Source organism: Schistocerca cancellata, chromosome 2, assembly GCF_023864275.1.
Source record: "Schistocerca cancellata isolate TAMUIC-IGC-003103 chromosome 2, iqSchCanc2.1, whole genome shotgun sequence".
Lineage (NCBI taxonomy): Eukaryota > Metazoa > Arthropoda > Insecta > Orthoptera > Acrididae > Schistocerca > Schistocerca cancellata.
Window position 1 is genome coordinate 309,060,032 of NC_064627.1, and position 20,590 is coordinate 309,080,621.

The 20,590-nt window shown below is 35.9% G+C and overlaps 1 protein-coding gene across 1 annotated transcript in view; it reads left to right on the top strand.

Annotated features, from left to right (window-relative positions):
• The window catches only part of LOC126161693 (NADP-dependent malic enzyme-like), a 111,988-nt gene extending 94,409 nt beyond the window's left edge, over positions 1-17,579 (top strand). The window contains exons 9-11 of the mRNA XM_049917708.1: positions 3,526-3,696; positions 16,386-16,509; positions 16,652-17,579. Coding sequence (XP_049773665.1) covers positions 3,526-3,696; positions 16,386-16,509; positions 16,652-16,785 — 429 coding nt within the window. The 3' untranslated portion in view covers positions 16,786-17,579. The remainder of the gene's footprint in view (positions 1-3,525; positions 3,697-16,385; positions 16,510-16,651) is intronic.
• The last annotated feature ends 3,011 nt before the right edge of the window (positions 17,580-20,590 follow it).

The following is a 20,590-nucleotide window of genomic DNA, read 5'->3' on the forward strand; positions in this document are numbered from 1 at the left end:
AAATCTCATAATTGTGCTCCTCCGTTACGTTTTATGTAATCAGTAATTCTTCCCTCTGTATTTTCCTCAGAAAATGTATTCAATGAACGAAATCTGTGCACATTCCATTGTCACATAATACGCTAAAGTATACCATGATATAATTTTTTGCAATTTAGTTACATATTTTGAAGTGTCCTTCTTTACTCCCCATTATTTGAATCATATTTCTTCTACCCTCTTCTGGTTTGTGATCCTGCATAATAGCAAGAACATTTCTGGAAATTTTATTATTGTCATGGTGGCAAATTTTTAACTGCACCTTCAATCTCTCCCATTAACTCTGTTTAGTCTGAGGAAGGCTGAGTCACCCATTTCAGTCTTAGCTCTTACCTCACCTCACATCACATCATATCAGTTTCACTTTGCAGTCTCTCATTTGTTCATAGGATTCTGCAGATCCTATCAAGAAGTAGTGATGTGGGAACAAATAAAGATATACAGTAAAATGTGGCAAAGAGACTTCAGAAACTTAATCTTTAGACTGTATTAACAGTGAACTATAACTATATTACTTAGTTATATTAAATCTTATACCATCTAAATTTACTGAGTACATTAGTAAGAAAGCTGCTACTTTGAAAAAACCTACCACATCATCAGCTTTACTATACAGCTGATGTTCATCTGATGTTAGTACCTCGAGATTTACTTGATAATGCTGGTATTTTTCAAAGAAAATATCTTTTACATCTACAAGAACTGAGTCCTTCTTGTAATACACTACATTACTTGCCATACAGTATGATAATAAATGATATTACTTGTATGTAGCTAACAGAACTTTTCAATCCTTATATCAAGATATTCATTAAGTCCAGATAAAGATCACTAGGTGACTTTGAATGGAGAGAAAACTACTGATTCACTCATAACATACATGTAAATGTAGTGTTGATTGAATTTTATTTTGTTGCTTATTCATATAAAGGGTGAGTCAGGAGGGAAGGTACATGCTTTGACAAGTAATACTACTTGTGATTCTGGACAAAAAGCTTCTAATAAACATATGCCCTTTTCTTAACCGTCTCTGGGCAAACAATGAAAACAGCTAGGAATGGGAAAGGCACTGGTGATGGTAAATTAAGATACTGTTGTGTTATGGTTTGTTTAATTGTGTACATTTCCTCACAGAAGATGTTCAAATAGTCCACAGTCAGCTTCAATGGATGTTGCTGCTCTTGTAGACAGGTATTGTCACTTATCAGAGCTCAGTTTTGCATTCCTTTAACTGGGTGCAAGCATGTAAAATATGAGTGAGAAGTTTCTCTCTTGTGTCCACTCTGTGATTGTAGATGTTGCTCTTCAGCCAACCCCCAAACAGTAATCCAATGGGGTAAGATGAGGTAACCTCGGTGGTCAAGCAATGACTGCACAGCGACCAATGCAACGACCAGGATATGTTGTGCTGATGAAGAAACTCAAGATACCATGTCCCGGTGATCTAAAACAACTGGACCAATGAGTTGATCATCAATAATACTGCACCACACATTGATTGAGAAACATCATTGAAAATTCATTTCCACAGTAGTGTGCACATTTTAATTTGCCCATACATGAGAGTTGCATGTGTTGTTGATTCAGTTGCGGGTAAATGTTGACTCATCAGTGAACAGAATATGTGGAATTAATATATCATTGGCAATGATTCATTTACAGAATTCTTGCCTGGCAGCAGTATCTCCTTCATGCAGAAGTTGTACACTCTGTTGATGAAAGGGATACAGACTGTGTATTGTTCGTATCACTCATGTTTGTGGAATACCATGTTGGGCAGCAATTCTCCTAGAGATAATAGTGTGGTTGTGTTTCACTACTTGAAGAATGTTCTCAACTTCATTAAGAATTTGTTGTGTGGGACGGTCTGAGACAACATTTGCGCTGGGAAGCATACCACGCTCATACAATCCATGACACACCCTGCTAAATGCCCTACTATCAGGCAATCAGCATTCAGTAATTGTTGTTGGTACTCTTGCACAGCAGCTCTGGGAATTTCCTTTGGACAAACCATAGACAAACACCATGTCAGCATACTCTGCATGTGTGAAGATCCGTGGCTTTTTCACTACACAAAACTGTATTCGTTGTTCACATAAAAACACTATAGTACGATGCACTATGATAAGCACTATTGAACTGAGACTTGAGGTAAACAACTGCACCATGCGCAAGTGAACTGCATACTAACACGGTTAGTAAGGACGACGCTACATGTTTTCCGCTCCTAGTCGTGTTCATTGGTTTACCTGGAAACAGTTAAGAAAAGGGTATATGTTTATTAGAAGCTTTTTTATTCAGAATCAACACTAGTATCACCCCTCAAAGCTTGTACCTTTCCTCCTGTCTCACACTGTATAAATAAATTCAATCAAAACTTGTTCACTGTAGGTGCAGCCAAAAACAAATACATACAGGAAATTCTCGATGAAAAGTAACTTCAATTGCACTCTTTTCCTACATTACTGTTCTTTGTTATATGTAGTAAACTAGTTTTGAGATACATGACCATCACCAAATAATGATTTTACATTTAAAAAACTTTGTAAGTTTACTCAGAGTTTCATAATTTATATGCATATGCTTGGTAATGGATGGGTAGCCTGAAAAAAACTAGTGATATGTGTGTTTTTGTGAATAAATGATATAAATGAGAACACTACAGCTGACACCTTTGATGAATCTAGATTTACTATACCAAATTTTGAAGACACTTGTTCTTTTTTTATTGGGTGGTGTGACTCCACTACATAAAGTAGCTCATTTGCTTGCAAAGGTCCCATAAGAATGCTTATACATTAACTAAGCTATTTTTTAATTGTTTAGTTTGGTTTAAGTTATCAGTTGAATGGCATAACACTTAATATCTTTGACACTCAGAAAATGTAACAGGTGTCTCCTGACAGGACTGAATGTGATTCTCTTTTACTTGGGAAAAAAACCAAGAATGAAATTAACTGACATGATAACTTATTAACAATATATTAAAAGGGATAGAACTAAACAGTGTAGGCACAAATGAAAGATCAGGGAGATAAGGGTAGCAAAATCGGCTAATTTCACTGATGAACAATTGAGTTAGAAACATTTGAGATTTTTGGGAAGACCTTGGTATTGAAAGCCAATGTACAACAGTGCACTCTGTGAAAATCCAAAAACATAGCAACCTAAACCTGAAGAGCATAGGACTATGTTAATTAATGGTGATGATAATAAGAAAATAAGCCTGAATGAAGTTCAATACAATAACAATCCGTACAGATCACGGCAAGAGGAAATAGAACAGTTTAGGTGAGGAAACAGTTAATGAATTTCCTGAGTCTGGAATGAAATTTTGAATTGTAGGAGAAGAGAAAACAATGTGTATAAATAATTTAATAAATTTTAACTATTTTAACATTATTTCATGTGACTGAGAAAATTACTAATAATTTACAAGCTAATTTAAAAGACAATAAAGCAATTGTGTTTTTTGTGAAACAGGGAAAAGCCATTTTTGCTAGTGGATCACCTTTTGCTCCAGTAACATACAAAGGGAAGACATTTTACCCTGGTCAGGGAAACAACTCTTATATCTTCCCAGGAATTGCACTTGGTGTAATTACTGCAGGGATACGCATCATCAGTGAGGATGTTTTCACTGTTGCAGCAAAGGTACAGTATTCCACTTCATGTATGAAATGGGCTATAATCCACCACAATAAACTTTGATATAAAAATAATAGATGGCATTCTTAAAAGTTTCTTTATGTAAAAGGTATTCCTCAAAATAATGAGAATGTTTTCAGATTGTTGTATTATTTGTCAAATTTTATGTTTTAACTTTGTTACACAACATTAGTGAAAATGAAATGAATGTCACTTGAATTTTATGTGTCACTTGTCTATAAGAATATTGAAGCTCCTCTGTTAGAATTGAAATAAGTTGACTCATTCACATCGAGAGATTAACTCCATATCTTTAACTGAAGAGGCTCATAGAAAATTATGAATTTCTCTTATTAAGATACTCAAGCAGTTCCCTAATATTCACATAGAAATTGTTAATACATTTATGAGTTTATACTGTCATGTTAAATAGGCCTAATTCTTGCCCACAAATGTGAGTGCATATGCAGATTTTTACATGTTATCTAGCCTCTTACTGTGTTAGTTTAAGGTATTTTTTACTTGTTAACATAATTTTGTTCCAAGTGGTTCATAGAACCCAGAATGAAATTTTTACACTGCAGTGGAGTGTGCACTGATATCAAACTTCCTGGCAGAGTAAAACTGTGTGACAGACCGAGACTCGAACTTGAGACCTTTAATCTGCCAAGAAGTTTCATGTCAGCACACACTTTGTTGCAGAGTGAAAATTTCATTCTGGAAACATCCCCCAGGCTGTGGCTAAGCCATGTCTCTGCAATATCCTTTTTTCCAGCAGTGATAGTTTTGCAAGGTCTGCAGGAGAGCTTCTGTGAAATTTGGAAGGTAGGAGATGAGGTACTGTCAGAATTAAATCTGTGAGGGTGGGTCATGAATCATGCTTGGTTAACTCAGATGGTAAATCACTTGCCTGTGAAAGGCAAAGGTCCTGAGTTCGAGTCTCAGTCCAGCACACAGCTTTAATCTGCCAGGAAGTTTCTGTTCATAGAATATCTGTCTCTGCTGCTTGAATTTTATCACTTATGTCAAAGGCACCATCTCCACATGTGGCGAATAACATTAGTTTGGGAGCTATTTTACCTGCACATTAAATCTGCTCAGTTTTACTTTCATTCAGCTCCAGTCATACATTTACAGTTTCGTGTGTAATAAGGTATGAGATCACTTCCTTATTTCACCAAATAGTGTATTAAGGTGGATCAGTTATAAATGAGCCTTCAGTGATATAATTTTTATTATTGAAAACTACTTCATATTTACTGTTTTGCTGTTTTTATTATTGATACACTTTTAACGTTAGTCAACCAATTTTAATATATTTTTGACAGACAATATGATGACATAACTGAAGCCAGCTGCACACAAACTGTTGCACCTCTGTATTAGTCATGAAATACTCTCCTCCAAAGCCTTTCTTAAGGCACACAAACACATGGAGGTCACATGGTGACAAGTCCTGAAGGTCAGATGTTCCAGGGCAGTCCAATGAATATCTGCTGATGTTTGTTACGTTCTTTTTTGGGAATCAGGTATGGCATTGTTGTTGACAAGCAGTAAACTTCTGATGTGGCTGTTGTGCCTTTTTGAGTAGCAGCCAGATAGAACTTGATAAAGAATGATGCAGTATTAGACAGCATTAATAGCCCAACATCCATGCAGGGAATTAATTAGCAGAATGCCTTAGTGTTCTCAGAACACCATGAATATGACCCTAACAGCAAGAAACTGTATCTGGGCTTCCATCAACACCCCGTCATCACCCCTCTGTCACTCCATACTGACTTTCCTCAATTAAAGGGTGTAATGCTGGGTGTCAGTCTCTTCAAATTTGATGAATTTCATTAAAAAGCAACACATTGTTCCTCATATTTTCTGGGAAGCTTGTAAGAAATTGTAGCTCTTGCAGCATTCTGCTCTCTATTCAGCAACTTTGGAACCCAACAAGTTGACACATTTCAGAATCCCAACTAATTCCAAATTACTGGCTGAACACTTAATGTAACTGATTTATAGTTTCTGAGAGATTTCAGTAATAGTTGTGCCAATCACCTTTGAAGAATTCATGGATTTTTGCACTGTGGTTCCAGTACGAAGATGATGAAAATGGGCCTTGTTATCAACACATTCTCATCCTTTCTTGAACTTTTTACACAGTACTTCATGCTGGATCATGAGTGGATTTCCTCAAGCTACAGAAGTAAACAGCAACAAATTACCGAAGAAAAAGTCATAATATGGAAAGTTATGTTGGATAACTGAAATTAGGGAGTCTGTATATTTTTTTTTGCACATAATGTAACAATGAAATTTATGCCTTCTACTAAAGAACTCCAACCCCCCCCCCCACCCATGCTCTCTCTCTCTCTCTCTCTCTCTCTCTCTCTCTCTCTCTCTCTACATAAATGAGGCAGTTATAGGTGCACTGATTGCTGACTGTCATTACTCTTAGTAGGAAGAAGATAGGTCTGGAGTGATCTTAGTTCATAGAATTCTAACCAACTTTTTCTTGAGTGCCCTACTGACTGAGAAAAAGTCAGAATTCTATGAACTAGGACATGCTCACATTCTTCTGATTGATCCACAATTAATGTGGCTGTGACAGTGTGCATTGTACACGTGAAGGGATATTGTATTGTTACTATAGGGAATATTCCATATAAAGTGGTTTAATTTTAGAGATGTTTCTCACTTGACTATCTCAGATTTTATCTGAATTTATGTGCAAGTTTTCTATGTGGCCAGAGAAAAGTAAACAAACTTTTAGCCCAGAACTTTTAATGTCATTTAAATCTTAATTTACTAAAGAAGCAACACTGTGAAATTCTTCCATGCTATGTATACTGCCAAGAGAACTTGGTTACTATGATGAAACCTGAATCATCCTTGCCAAGTGAACTTGCAGACAATCAAGAAACCACAATAATCCAGGCACCCAGTGTCACTAAGACTACACAGTATCTGCCATGTTTTATCTTAATTTCTTTTCATTTTGCTTTCTGTGAACCACTTTTTGTTCATGATGAATGACACATCTGCTTCATGAATTGCATGATCAGGGACTTTCCCACTAAGTAACAAGATAGCATCATTTACACAATAAGATCTGTCTACTGTAGCCCAAATTATTTACAAATATTACAAATAGGGAAAGTCCAGGTATCAATACCTGAGCATATCCTACTCTAACTTCTCTCCATGTAACATTGCTCCCTTGAAGGTTATAATCTCCCACCTGTTTTCAAAATAGGAGTGTAGGGTTGCAAGAGCAACACCAGTGATACCTACTATTTCAGATTGGTCTACAAAATGTGATTTGCAGTCAAATGGTTTGTTAAGGTCATAAAGTGCTACCACTATTAGTCCCTTCTCATGTGCACTGTTTATCTTTCTTACCAAACAGATGCTGCCATTGTAGTTGGCCTTCCTACTGAAAATCCATGCTGGACACCATGGAATATATCACTATTTTCAATGTATTTGAAAAGCATATTTTTCATTACAGACTCCATCAATGGAGCTGGTACAGGAATTATTGATAATGTCAGGTGGCTGACGTTTGAAGAGAATTGCCTTGCTCGTAGACTGGTGCTGCTCAAGCAAATTTTAAAGTGTTTGGCACAGCACCAGAGGAAAAGCGTTTGTTTATTACTCTGGCTAGTAGTTTTTCAGTTTCAGAAATAAGTTTATTCAGGGCAGCATATGTCATGCAATAGGCATATGGACTGTCACAAGACCTCTAAACTATCATAATGCTTATCATCTCATTATGATGCACTTTCTTTCTACTTATTCAAGGTGCAACATCTGTTTTACATCACAATATTTACAGAGTCTGTAAATGAATATGGAATCTACTTTACAGCTTTTCTCATTAGTCTCAAAAATGACTCATTAAATTTATTAGGATCACCATAATTCTCAGATGCTATAGGTTTGTCTGTGCTCATTAAATGGCTTATAGTCCTTTTCATTGTAACTGGCATTCTAATCCATTTTAGCTTCTTCAGTTTCTTTCCTGTAGACTTGTTCATGTATGTTTCACACTCCTTATACTCGTCTCTGTTATAGTTTCCATTGTCTCATCTGCGTAACACAAATTGTATCCAAAACTAGTAGCTCAAGAGCAGTCAATACAAAATTGAGATAAACTCAGCATGTTAAGTCAACTGCCCTGACATTGAAACTATTGTCATCATACACAGCCACATCTTATGAAGAGCTGTTTGTTTATTAACATACATTGACCATATGGAGTTACCCAATAAATGTGCCATAAAAATGCTGAATCATAACACACTTGCTGCAGTTGTGGTCAACATTATTTTGTCTCTTGGATCAAAATCAACATAAATCACATTATCAACTGTTACTTCAGCTTTCACAAATTAAATAAATAAATATACACAAACAACTTATTCCTCTTTCTGGTACTTTGTACCTACCCTTGCACAGCCCCAGAAGTGATTTTTCTGTTACCCTATATTTGATGATCAGCTGCAAGAGAATTTATAGCATAATAAAATTTTTGCTTTTTCTGTTTTTCACTACTTACCAATTTGTGTCCATATAGTTATTTGAATTAATATCTATATTTTGGCAGGTTTTCATGATTGTACTGATTCTTGATACTCACACAAGCTGGTCCTCTCAAACACTCCAGCCATACATTTGGACTGTGCAAGAAATTTAGGATATTCACATACTTACTTTCAGAGATTTCTTTGAAGAGACTTTCCAATATAAATGGCAATGGCAATTATTTCACAGTTTTTACACATGTTGTGTTTCTCATTTATCAATGTATGTGATGTGTCTTATTTTTTGCTTTGTTGACTGTGGTTTCCACATTTCTATCCTAAATTTAGTTGTCAACACAGTACTTTGCTTTCATTTTCTTTATTTGTAATCAGTAGTAAATTTTTTCACTTGTTTCGTAATATTATTCACTAATTCGACTCAGTTCCTTGTCCACAAGTTGCCCGGTCAGTCCTATTATTTTCTCTAATTTATCCTTAAAATATTTCCTCATGTTGTTAAAGTATGGCCTATGTGGTCTATGTGTCAAGTAGGATTGTTGATTCAGCTGAGGTTTGTTGGTCTATGTGTAGCCAATAGGGGTTGAGGGAAATAAATCATGTGTTGACTGATGGCTGCTGCCAAAGTGCGTTGGCTCCATGCAAAAGCTGTCTCTCTGGGACTGTTTCCAACCTAGCTTTTTTCTGGGCTTTAGTTCCAAAATAACTAACTTGCATTTCTAATGCATCACTTCTTGGCCCCACCAAGACTGGCTAGCACCTCAAAAATTGACCTTGTCACACCTAATTGCACTCCATATAAGAAACAAATTACTTTTTGGTTCATAAAACTTTACATCTTATGATTTAATATCTCCTAAAGATGCCCATACCTTGACTGTCTTGACCAGACTCACTCTGCACCTGAACACTAATTTGTGAAGTTTTAGCATGTTTTACATTATTAGCATCTCTATGATTTTTTTCTGTTAACCCCTTTACATAATTCTCAAAAAGTTATTTTTGACACCACTCTACAATAGGGTCTTCACTGTTGCTGAGACCAGTCAAATCAATTTGAAAACAGACAATCAATTTGAAATGATATTCCTCACCAAATTTTATGTGTTTAATATTTTAGCAGATTTAACACAAAGCTTTTTCTTTCTTCACAACAGTTTAGATCTTTGATGGTTGCAACCAGGTGAATAACACTTTGTTCTTCTGATATGGCTGGCATGAGGTTTGCCATGCCTGGTTGGTCAACTAGATGACTACGGATGTTGCTTACCACCTCCACATTTTTGACTGTTTGAATAATTTTTTCTGTTGGATACATTAGTTGTAGGGACTGGAAGGGCCAGAGCAGATGAGAATATTGAGCTACAATGGCTTGTTGTCTGCTTCAGGGCATTCAATATAAGATATATTCATATTAGATAGTATAACACATCATTTATTTGAACATCACAAAATCTGACAAGCACATTAACATAAAATAACAATTAATTTAATGAATCATAAGTAAATGCAAAAAATTGCAATATATACCATAATGAGTGAACACTGAATCATAAAAGTGTGCAAAAGACCATGAATATGGAAAACTGTCCATTTGCTGCACCATATTTTGCATGACTGGCCAATAAATCATATAAAATACAAAAAAAGTATTGTATTGTCGGTAGAGAACCAGTAACAGCAGAATGAGTCAGTTACTTTAGATGTGTACTAGTCATTGTATGTCACATGAATAACAAATCTATCAACCATTCTAAAGCTGCCTAAGTTGGTGATGGTGATGTGACTTGAAGTGGAAATGTGAAGAAACAGCCACAGCTAAACCAAGACCAGGCAGATCTCATGTATTGGTGGACAGGTACCATCGAGCTTTGTAGTGGGTGACTGTAAAAAATGACATGAAATCAGCAGAAGGAAGTGCTTGTGCATTCTGAAGTGTTACCAGAACAATGAACTGTTAAGTTAAAAAAGAGTGGGATTTAATGGTCAAGCAGCTCCTTGTAAACGACCCATTTCTGTAGTCTGTGCTAAACCATGCTTACAGTGGATGACTAGAAAAGAATGATTTGAAGTGATGTATTATGCTATATCCTGTGGCTATTGGATTTGGCGAGTGCTTGGAGAATGTTACCTGCCATCATGTGTAGAGCCAACAGTGAAGTATGAAGTGGTGTTAGGATATGGGGTTGATTTTTGCAGTTAGGGTGTGGTACCCTTATTGTACACAAGAAAATGCAGAGGGAAAGGAACATAAGCTTTGAGTATGTACAGCAGAGAAACAGTTCAGAGATGAAGACTGTTTGAAAAGCATGAAAGTGAACTCACAATGATATCCTGTCCACCAAATTCACTTGATCTAAACCAGTTGGAACACATCTGGGACGCAATCAGACACTGACACTGTACTCATAAACCATGGTGGACTGTGTGCAGGCATCTGGTTCCATATGCCTCTGGAAACCTACCAAGGACTAGTCAGATCCATGGCATGCAGAATCACTGTTGTATTGGGTTCCAAAGGTGGACCAACACACTATTGAGCAGGAGGTTGTAATATTTTGGCTCATCAATGTATTTTGGATAGAAGTGGTTCTGTAAAACTTCTGAACAATACTCTCAAAGATACATTTATGACTTAAGATTTCTTCCAGTTAAGAAGGATGTGCTGTGTTCTATTTGCTTGGAGCTTTTCATTCCAATCACAAAGCTGGTATGATGTTCTGTATGCTCATCTTTTCTTCATTGTGTGGCTGTATTGAACTGTATCAAATGCCTTCCTGAAGTCAAGAATACAGTGTCAACTTCAGCACATGAATCTGCTAATTTTGAGCTATTTATTGACTTAATATAAGACCAAAATGTCTTAGAATCTTTTTGTCAGTACTTTAGATAGAAATTACTTTTGAATTCATAGAACTTTTCATCCATGGTTCTCCTTTAGCTCCTTTTGGTCTTATTTGTCAACAAAACTTTGATTTAACTTAAATATGTGATGAAGTTTTCTTTGATTTTGAAGTAACTTTCTGATACAGCTTGAAATGTTCATTTTGTCTATTCCTTGAAGGTCTTATAGCATGGTACAAAATCAGACTCACGGTACAGTCAGGTGATGTGTACCACACATGAGAAATTATGTGATGTACTGCATTAATCAGAAATGCTTATCGGTGGTTCTGATTTCTCTGTATTGCCAAACTATCCAGTCAATGGGATGAGAAGTTCCGCCTTATGCCCATTTTCTTAGCAAGCACGGAGACAACAAGAAGAACTGCACCACAAGATGATTATCCAGTCAATGTAAATAAGGATCATCAGACTTGCATTGACCCGTGAAACAGGGCTAAACTTCTCGCTAGTCCAAGATCAGTTATTAAGTGTCTTGTAGCTATCTCCAGAAGGGGACTGCCAGTTGGGAAGGTGACCATGAGAAAAAGATTGAATAACCAATGAAGAGATAATGTTTTATGACTCGGTGTGTGGAATGTCAGAAGCTTGACCGTGGAAGGGAAGCTAGAAAATCTGGAAAGGGAAATGCAGTGGTTCAGTCTAAATATAGGAGGAGTCAGTGAAGTGAAATGAAAATAAGAAAACCTTTTCTGGTCAGATGAGAGCAGGGTAATATTAACAGCAGCAGAAAATGGTATAACAGGAGTAGGATTCATTATGAATAGGAAAGTAGGGCAAAGAGTGTGTTAATGTGAACAGTTCAGACTGCTACCAAGACTGGGAACAATGACTCTGTCGGTGTATTGCTGCCGAAGGGAACTACTTTGAACAGGACAAAAATAAAAAGTTTGATAAATAAAAAATAAGTCTCATTACTTTTCTCACACACCTCATATATTCTACCAGGCCTGGTAACAACACTAATGCACTCTGTACTGTCACAGAGAGTTACAGCTCAAATCATTTATCTTACTGTGAATGGTGTATACACACACAAAGTTACATTGATATTCTCCGTCTTCTGGGTGCTTCACTTTTTTTTGTCAGACATTGTATTCTGGCAGGAAGAATCTTTGCAATAAACAATTCTCCATTTTAAGATATATTAATATATATTACTAATATTACTGTTGGTGCCCAATATATTTATTTATAATAAAGCATAATAATTTAGTGGTCAGGAATTAAAATAGTTAATTTGCATTGCACAGCATCAAAAAGTTGCCCATAAAACAATCCTGACCAGAGAAAAACATTGTGGTTCTTTCCCTGGGGTAGGTGTTATGAAACTGTATTTCACTTTATGTTCCCACTTTGTTATGTTATTGGCTGGTTGTGGCATCTGGGGAGTGAAACTTGGAATGCGTGTTCTATAAATATATACTTAGGTTCATGTTGGGTGAATGTGAAAACAGAGGCATATTCTAAAATTATTCAAGAAAAACACATACATAACCTATATATTGTAAGACAAGGTTTTACCACATTGGATCACAACACTAAGACAGGATACTTGAAGAGGACAACCTTCATCACCACTGCACATTAATATATTATAGGTTCATAAATGTGTGGGTGGAGATGCACATAACACCTGTACCCACTGGTAGATCAACCTTGAGATTAAAACATAAGCTTATAGGTACTGTTCACAATGATTCTATCCAGTATGTGTTTCAAGAGGAAGATACAAGTTGAAGGTTGATTTGTAATAAAATATAATCAGTTGGCAATCAAAAGAATGTCATTTTACTGTTAATGGTCTCATTGCAGCCAGAGGTGTTGGCATACTGGGAGTGTAAAAGTCACATAGGCACAATAATGAATGTCTCTTCACCAGTACTTTATGGAATACAAAATGTGTATCATGCAAGTATATTCAACTGCTGAGTTGGCATTAAGTGAATGTCAGTGAGAAATTCATAACAGTCATTTCATGGAAACCTAACACACATCTCAGTCATGTGATTGTGGGTTCCCCTCATGTTATCAATGTATTGAATTTTCAGTAGACCACTGACTTCATTTTCCAGTGATTTACTAGTGGTTTATTCTGTATGTGTGGAAGTTGTGTAAGTAAATCAAGTGGTTGTGTTTTTACAGTCATCTTGCAACAAGTGTTTGTTGGATGCAGTACAGAAATTTTGTATGATATGAAGCATAATGTGACACAACAACTGCTTAGCTGTTTTCTTCTCTGTGACTAGGAGCTGCTTTTTGTAATAGAGTTCCCATAATTTAGAGGCCATTGCTGTGGAACAGTAATGACAATGATGGGTCACTTTGGCACATGGAAATTCCATTGTACTTCATACATTTCATGGCCAAAGCATTGATTGTTGTATTTGTTGTATGAGATGTAACTGAGAAAGCAGCTTTGGTCATGAAGAATATTTGTTCATCAGCAAAATTATTTATTTTTGGTTTTGGTTTCCTATAAACCTACTTCAATTTTCTACATAATCATTTTTTGTAAACTTACACTAGCTTCTACAAGCCCTCTGTGCAGAAGGCCTATGCCTAGGAACTCAACCAGTTGACAGTGGCAGTTTTGAGTTCTTTGTAATTTTCAAACCATTGTCCACCAAGCCTTTGTTTTATTTCAAATGCAAGAACACTGTTATTAATCACTGGGTGCGAGGTGGGGACTGTACTCAGGATAGTGAAAAATTCCCAACAGAAGTATTGACTGTCACCCACACATTGTCATGGAGAATAGTTCTCCTGGACAAAACTTCCCTGCACACAAATTTTTATGGAATGTCACAATTTTTTGAGAGTTTTATGTTTACCCAGATTCCATTTCAACATAAGTAAAGATATGCCCACAACATTTTTTTTTTGTGCAATATTGAACTGTGGAGAGTTCATCACGAGTCATGAATCACCAGTCAGATCATTGGGTTTGGTCCACCTATTGCATAATTTTGTCACTGTGGATACTTGACCCGCCGCTGCATTCTTTATTACACTCACTTGTATGGCTGTTTTTGAAGTCCTCTCATCATTGTCTAACATTTCCTTTATTCATTACTGTAGATCCATAAATTAGTCACAATGTTTGGTGAATCTGAATAGCTGTAGACCTTTCTGCACAAAAAAAGGAAAAGTATTAATGATAGCATATAGCACATATAGGGTGATTATAACTAAACTTTCAAAATGCTGTGGGAATAACACCACTGGTCAGAATGACATCAAATTGCAATGGAATGTTATTGGAGAAGGGGGAAAATGTGTGGCAGAAGAAAAAACTAGTGTGAAAACTGATCAACAGATGGTGCTGTATGTGTCAGAATACATAAATGAAAAAACCTGTCATGGGCACAACCAATTGAAGTTGGTATAAACACACCGAGTACATGGCTTTTCCTCCATTCATGTCTGCAACATTTGCCATTACTGTCTCAATTCTCTGCTTGTAAAGCTGTATTACAAGAATGATGACTGTGTACACATTGTTCGGCAGAAGTTATGAACACCGAAGGGTTTGAAAAAAAAGGTGTTGGTCTGATGACTGCCTTGGGTCTGGAGAAAATGATTTGGAAATTCAAGGACACAGGTTCTTTTGGTGTGCAACCTGGTAGAGGGAGGAAACAAATTGATTTGATGTCAGTGGATGCAGTGGCCACAGCAATGCAGGAGGAGACGAGTGGTGGTGTGCAAACGTGTAGTGCATAGAGAACTGCCCGAACATTGGACATACCCATGAGCATAGTGCATAAAATCCTATGACACATTCTTCTTTGCTGTCCATTAAAAATTACCCATGTACACGAGTTGCTTCCTGTTGACCTGCCAGTAAGAGAGACCTTTGCTTTAGAGTTGCTTGCTCACATGGAAGTGGATAATGATTGACCGTGGAAGACTTTGTGGACAGACAAAGCCCACTTCCATCTAAGTGGATATGTCAATACACAGAATTTTTGAATATGGGCAATGGAAAATCCACACGTAAATCAACTAGTATCATTTCATCCTGAAGAGGTCACTGTGTGGTGTGGCTTTATGGCATCATTTATCATAGGGCCATGTTTTTGAAGAGACAGGTGCTTCTGGTCCTGTTACTTGTATCATCACTAGTATGTGATATGAGTGTCTTTTGCACAACCACATCATTCCAGCTCTCCAACAGCGTGGATCTGTGGATGGAATCATTTTTATGCAAGATGGCGTACCTCTGCACATTGCAAATACAGTTGAGCATTTGGAAATGCTAGAATTATCAGCTACCATTTCCCTATAACCTGGCCGTCCTGCTCACCTGATCTTAATCCATGTGACTTCAGTCTGTGGGTCTATCTGAAAGATGTTGCATTCAGTGTTCAAATTGTAAACTTAGCTGCATTGAAGGCCCACATTGCGCAACACATACTGAACGTGACCCCGGAAACACTTCGATCAGTTGTGGAACATGCTGTTTCTTGATTTCAACTTGTTGCAGAAACTGGTGGATAGCATATTGAACGTGGTTTGTACCAGTCACATAGAAATTAATAATCTGATTTGATTTTCATTAGGGTTTTCTATGCGGTTTTTGGCCTCAGGACAGTTGAAAATTGATGTGATTGGTGCTTTATATGCAGTTTTTGGCCTCAGGACAATCAAAAACCTATTTTTCCCATATGTTGTGATATGACCTTGCCTTGGTGGATAGGCTTACGTAAGTAACAGTATCACATCTGTACACCCATGCACACTGAGTAGTAGAGTTTGTTTAATATCAAACGTATATCATAGATTTTGTTGTGTGATTCATTTTTCATTTGTAGTTGACTACTATTAAATTATGGTACTTACAGTGCCATCTATCGGTGCATTTTGTGACTATTTATTTTTCTCCTGCTATACATTTTCCCCCTTCTCTGGTAATATCCTGCTGCAATTTGATGTCATTCTGACCAGTGGTGTTATTTCTACAGCGGTTTGAAAGTTTAACTTTAATTATAATCGCCCTGTACTTTGCAGATACCAATAGAAACAATTTTGTTGTTTGCTTACTCCTATAGTCATATGATTTCTGTGGCTCTGTAAACAATTTGTAGTGTTGCATTCATGCAATTCTGTTCTGAATTGCCAACATGTAAATATAAGCAGAGGCCTTTACTTTTGATTATGCCTCATGCAAAGAGCAATACATATTATTTTCAATCATTTCTGACTGTGTACCTATATTTTCTCATTTATCTGCCAACAAAAAATGGTTATTTACAGGCACTGGCCAACTTTGTCAATGATTCTGATTTAGAGAGAGGTAGCCTTTATCCACCCTTGCATAGCATCCGTGAGTGTTCATTTAGAATTGCTGTGGCAGTTGCAAAGTTTGGATACAAAACAGGTGAGAACATATTACATCATTTTTTTAAAAAGATTTTGCTCAAAGCTTGTAATATTGTTGAGGCAATGAACAACATATTGCTTTGATGTATGTTTATGAAAAGAAGACTGTATATTTTTATGTTCATTTATTTTTATTTCAGGAGTTGCATCAACTTTTCCACAGCCTGAAAACTTGGAGAACTTCATCAAAGCACAGATCTATGATTTCAATTATACATCTTCAATACCAACTACATATGCATGGCCAAAAACTGAAATAATGAATGGTCAGTAACATAGTGTTTCAAATATATTCATATCTTTAAAACACACCTGTAATTCAACTGTATTGAACCAATTATTATGGACAGATAGCATGTGATGGATAGAAAAGAGTTGAAACAAAGAGAGCAGACAATTCCTACATTTATCGTTTTAGCACTTTTTCTCCATTTTCAGAATTTTATAGAAAATAGAAACATATTACTGGTATACATTTTTTAGTATTAACAAAGTAATTAAACAGAGTGTTCTTGGTGAAGTTGTCTCTGTTAAGGACAACAGTTTGTAATGATGATGATGTGGATAAGATGTTAATCTCTAAGCTACCTTCATTACTTTTCAGGCAGAAATCCCATCATTTAAATAAGTTACATACTTGATCAGAGTGAGAGCAAGGAATAATAATAATAATAATAATAATAATAATAATAATAATAATAGAAAGTTTTCAGCATAAAATGACACCACCCAGTTTCAAACATGCTGCATGGTAATTTTATCCACTTGATTTCTGTCTTTAAATATCAGCTTTTATTAGTTTTTCCATGCTTTGAATTTTCATCAGCTTCATTTCCTCCCAATTGCTGTGAATAACTGAAATATTGAATATCTCTACTGAACACTCTGAATTAAAATAAACAAATATACCCACTGTCAAACAACTAAGAAAAAGTAATGAAAAATAGTAAAAGCAGTTCTGTCATGGAATGAAGAGGAAGTTTTATGTCTTACTGTTATACTTATTTGTTATCACAATGTCATTATACTCATTAATAATTTTTTATAAAGTGTGAATAAATATGTAAATAAATAAATAAATTGTATCATATTTCATGCAAATTAGAAATAATGCAATGAACAGAAGAAAAAGAAACAGAACCAATGTTCTTTGTTCTCTGAGCTGCAACTAGACTACTCTGCAGTACAATGACAGGAAGTAGCACAAGAATTACACAACTGTTCTATGATTTTATTTTTAACTGCACGGCTAATTTTATTTATTCTGTTTTTACACACAACTGAACAGCTACCTGAATAAAATATATGTATAACTATCATAAAAACTTAACTTTGTTGTTAAACATACACCATATTAACCATATCACAATGAAATTTTCTTCAGAAAACGATAAAGTAATAATACAAAATTAAAATTGCTAGTGGCTACTAGCTTCAAGAAGTGAAATATCAGTACTGCTAACTAATACACAATACTAACATAGCTTTTGGAACTTCACTACATTAGGGTCATGTATTTTTATACGTGTCTAGCAGCATTGCTGATATTCCAGGTCCTGAAGGTAAGTACTAGCTGGCAATACTGGCTGATAATTTTTTGTACAATAATAGTCAGATTTCAGGCCTTATGTTCTCAGAGCACACTTTTTTAATGTTTGATAATGTAAACTGTATAGTGTACTCATAAAATGAAAATAGACTCACTATGCATAGAAAACAAGTTTTCAGGCACTGCACTTGTTACATTCAAATTTTAAATACCTTTTAGGTAGCCAAATTTGAGCACTATGTTTATCATATGTGTTATGTTCAACTTCATCAGTATTTTCAAAAGATATTCCAGTTCTGAAATGATTAAGGAATTATTGGTATCAAACACATTATTCTCATTTCAGCAATTGGTACAAAAGTTTTTACCAAAGCTTTTGTAACAAGACCAGTATTACTACATCAGCAACAGTTTTTTATTTAGTAATAAAAAGATGCAAAAAATTGTTGAACTTTGTGAGTCCAGGTTGAAGTAAAAACCTGATACTCAGTTTTTTTGTCTTGTACCTTAAAATCAGGAGAAAAACAAAATTCATGTGCTCTTATTGAAATGGGGACTAATCAACTTTTGAGATGCTGTATTACATTTACAAAGTGTTAATGTCGAATATTTTGAGAAGTGGTAGTGCTTAACACAATAAGAGAAAACAGGACAAATAACCATGGGTTTAGAAACATAACTTTTAGAGATCTGAACACTTGTTCATACGAGGAGCTCAATCTGATGTCCATCTGCGGCAGTGCACTCTCCTGCATTCAATGTAAATAATCAGACACTCTTTGAAACTGATCCGTTTGTTGTAGTATGTGCTGACATGCATGAAACACATCTGTAGTACTTTTGAGAAAGCCTGCTTCCAATACATTGAGAAGGTGTGCGCATGTCATCTTTTCACAATTGCATGGTGATTTTCATCAGTCTATACAAGCAGCTAATGAAAATTCAGATGACAGTCTCTTGTAAACCCATAAGTAAATGAAATCTTAGATGTAGACAATGGATCTATATCCCACTTTGGCCTGAGCTATTGAAAGAATTGCAATGAGCAACAGCAATCTTGATGCCTTCGGGCCAAGACACACTGAAGATTAATTGCTCATGGAGTAACAATCAGATAAGTGTATGACTCATACCTTCCACTGATGTTAATCATCACACACTGTAAAAGATTGCCACTGGAGTAAACTGAGATTTGTATCAATTCATAATTACAATGATTGATTTTTGTTAAGTTTTTTTTTCCCTAGCTATAGAGAATAGAATTTTGTTTCATTTTTACTGACTAAGATTACTGTTCAGTCTGTGTCTCTGCCTTGTAAATGTCTCTAAATGAAAGAAATGAAGATGTGTTATCTACTGTCTGAGAATTGTTTCCATTCTTGTTCCTGTGGCTATGTAAGCTAAGTTACTCTGTATGCTAAATTACTTGAATAATTATTCTAATATCTCATACATATCTGAGTCTGTCATTTCAATTCCATCACCTATCGGAATTTACCTCATGCAAATAGCATTCATTAAGCTTTTAGATGTTTGTTTCACAACACCTCAAATAAGAGAGAAAGGAGATGAGTTGTTGGACAGTGAATGACCAAATGCTGATCACATTCTCTCATTACTTATTTCTTTACATGGAAGTAAAGCATCCTGAAGATATTTCATACTGATCAGTTTTCAATACCTTATGTGATATTCTTGTAAGAACTGTAATTAGTTGATCTGTATCCCACCATCTAACAATGCATTACCCAATTTTCTCACTGGTCTGAACAAAAGTGGAGGAAGAGGGTGCTTTGAGGAAAAAGTGTTAAATATATGTTAACTACCTCTTTCACACTAAACGGTAAGGTGTATTAAATTATATTTCTGGTCTTCACCTTGCTTCTCTGTAAAAGACATTGTAATTAGGTGTATGTACAACACAACCAGTAGGCTGAACAAAATTCCATAGAAGCATTAACAACCTGAACACAGTAGTTAAGTAACATTCAGCAGGAGCCAATAACGTGCACAAAGATCTGTAGCAATACACATAGAGAACAGAGGCTAAGAGAAGCTCGTCTAGCCTTAAACACACACACACACACACAGACACACACACACACACACAGACACACACACACACACACACACACACACACACACACACAGATTCTGAGGTTCCCTCTGCAGATGACATATGACATAGAAATGCTGCATGCAGAAAATTCTTTTGAAAGTACATGCATATGTCACGCCTTCTCACCAACAGCAAAAGTTATTTTGATGCTTTGTCAACAACCCTTACAAATATGTTAAAATGTTGTTGAGCGTAGTTACAAATATCAAATTTACGAGTGTGTGAAAGCAAAGAACCACACGTACTACGGACCTCAGTATTTCTCACTCTTGTGAGATGCAAAAAGAAATACACTGATTGACACGAGACATGAATAGGCTAATTTCTGTACCACAGGTATCTAACAATGACTATGATATGCAGATTAATCCTATGGTGTGTCATACCTAGTGTACCAATCCCCACCTTGTG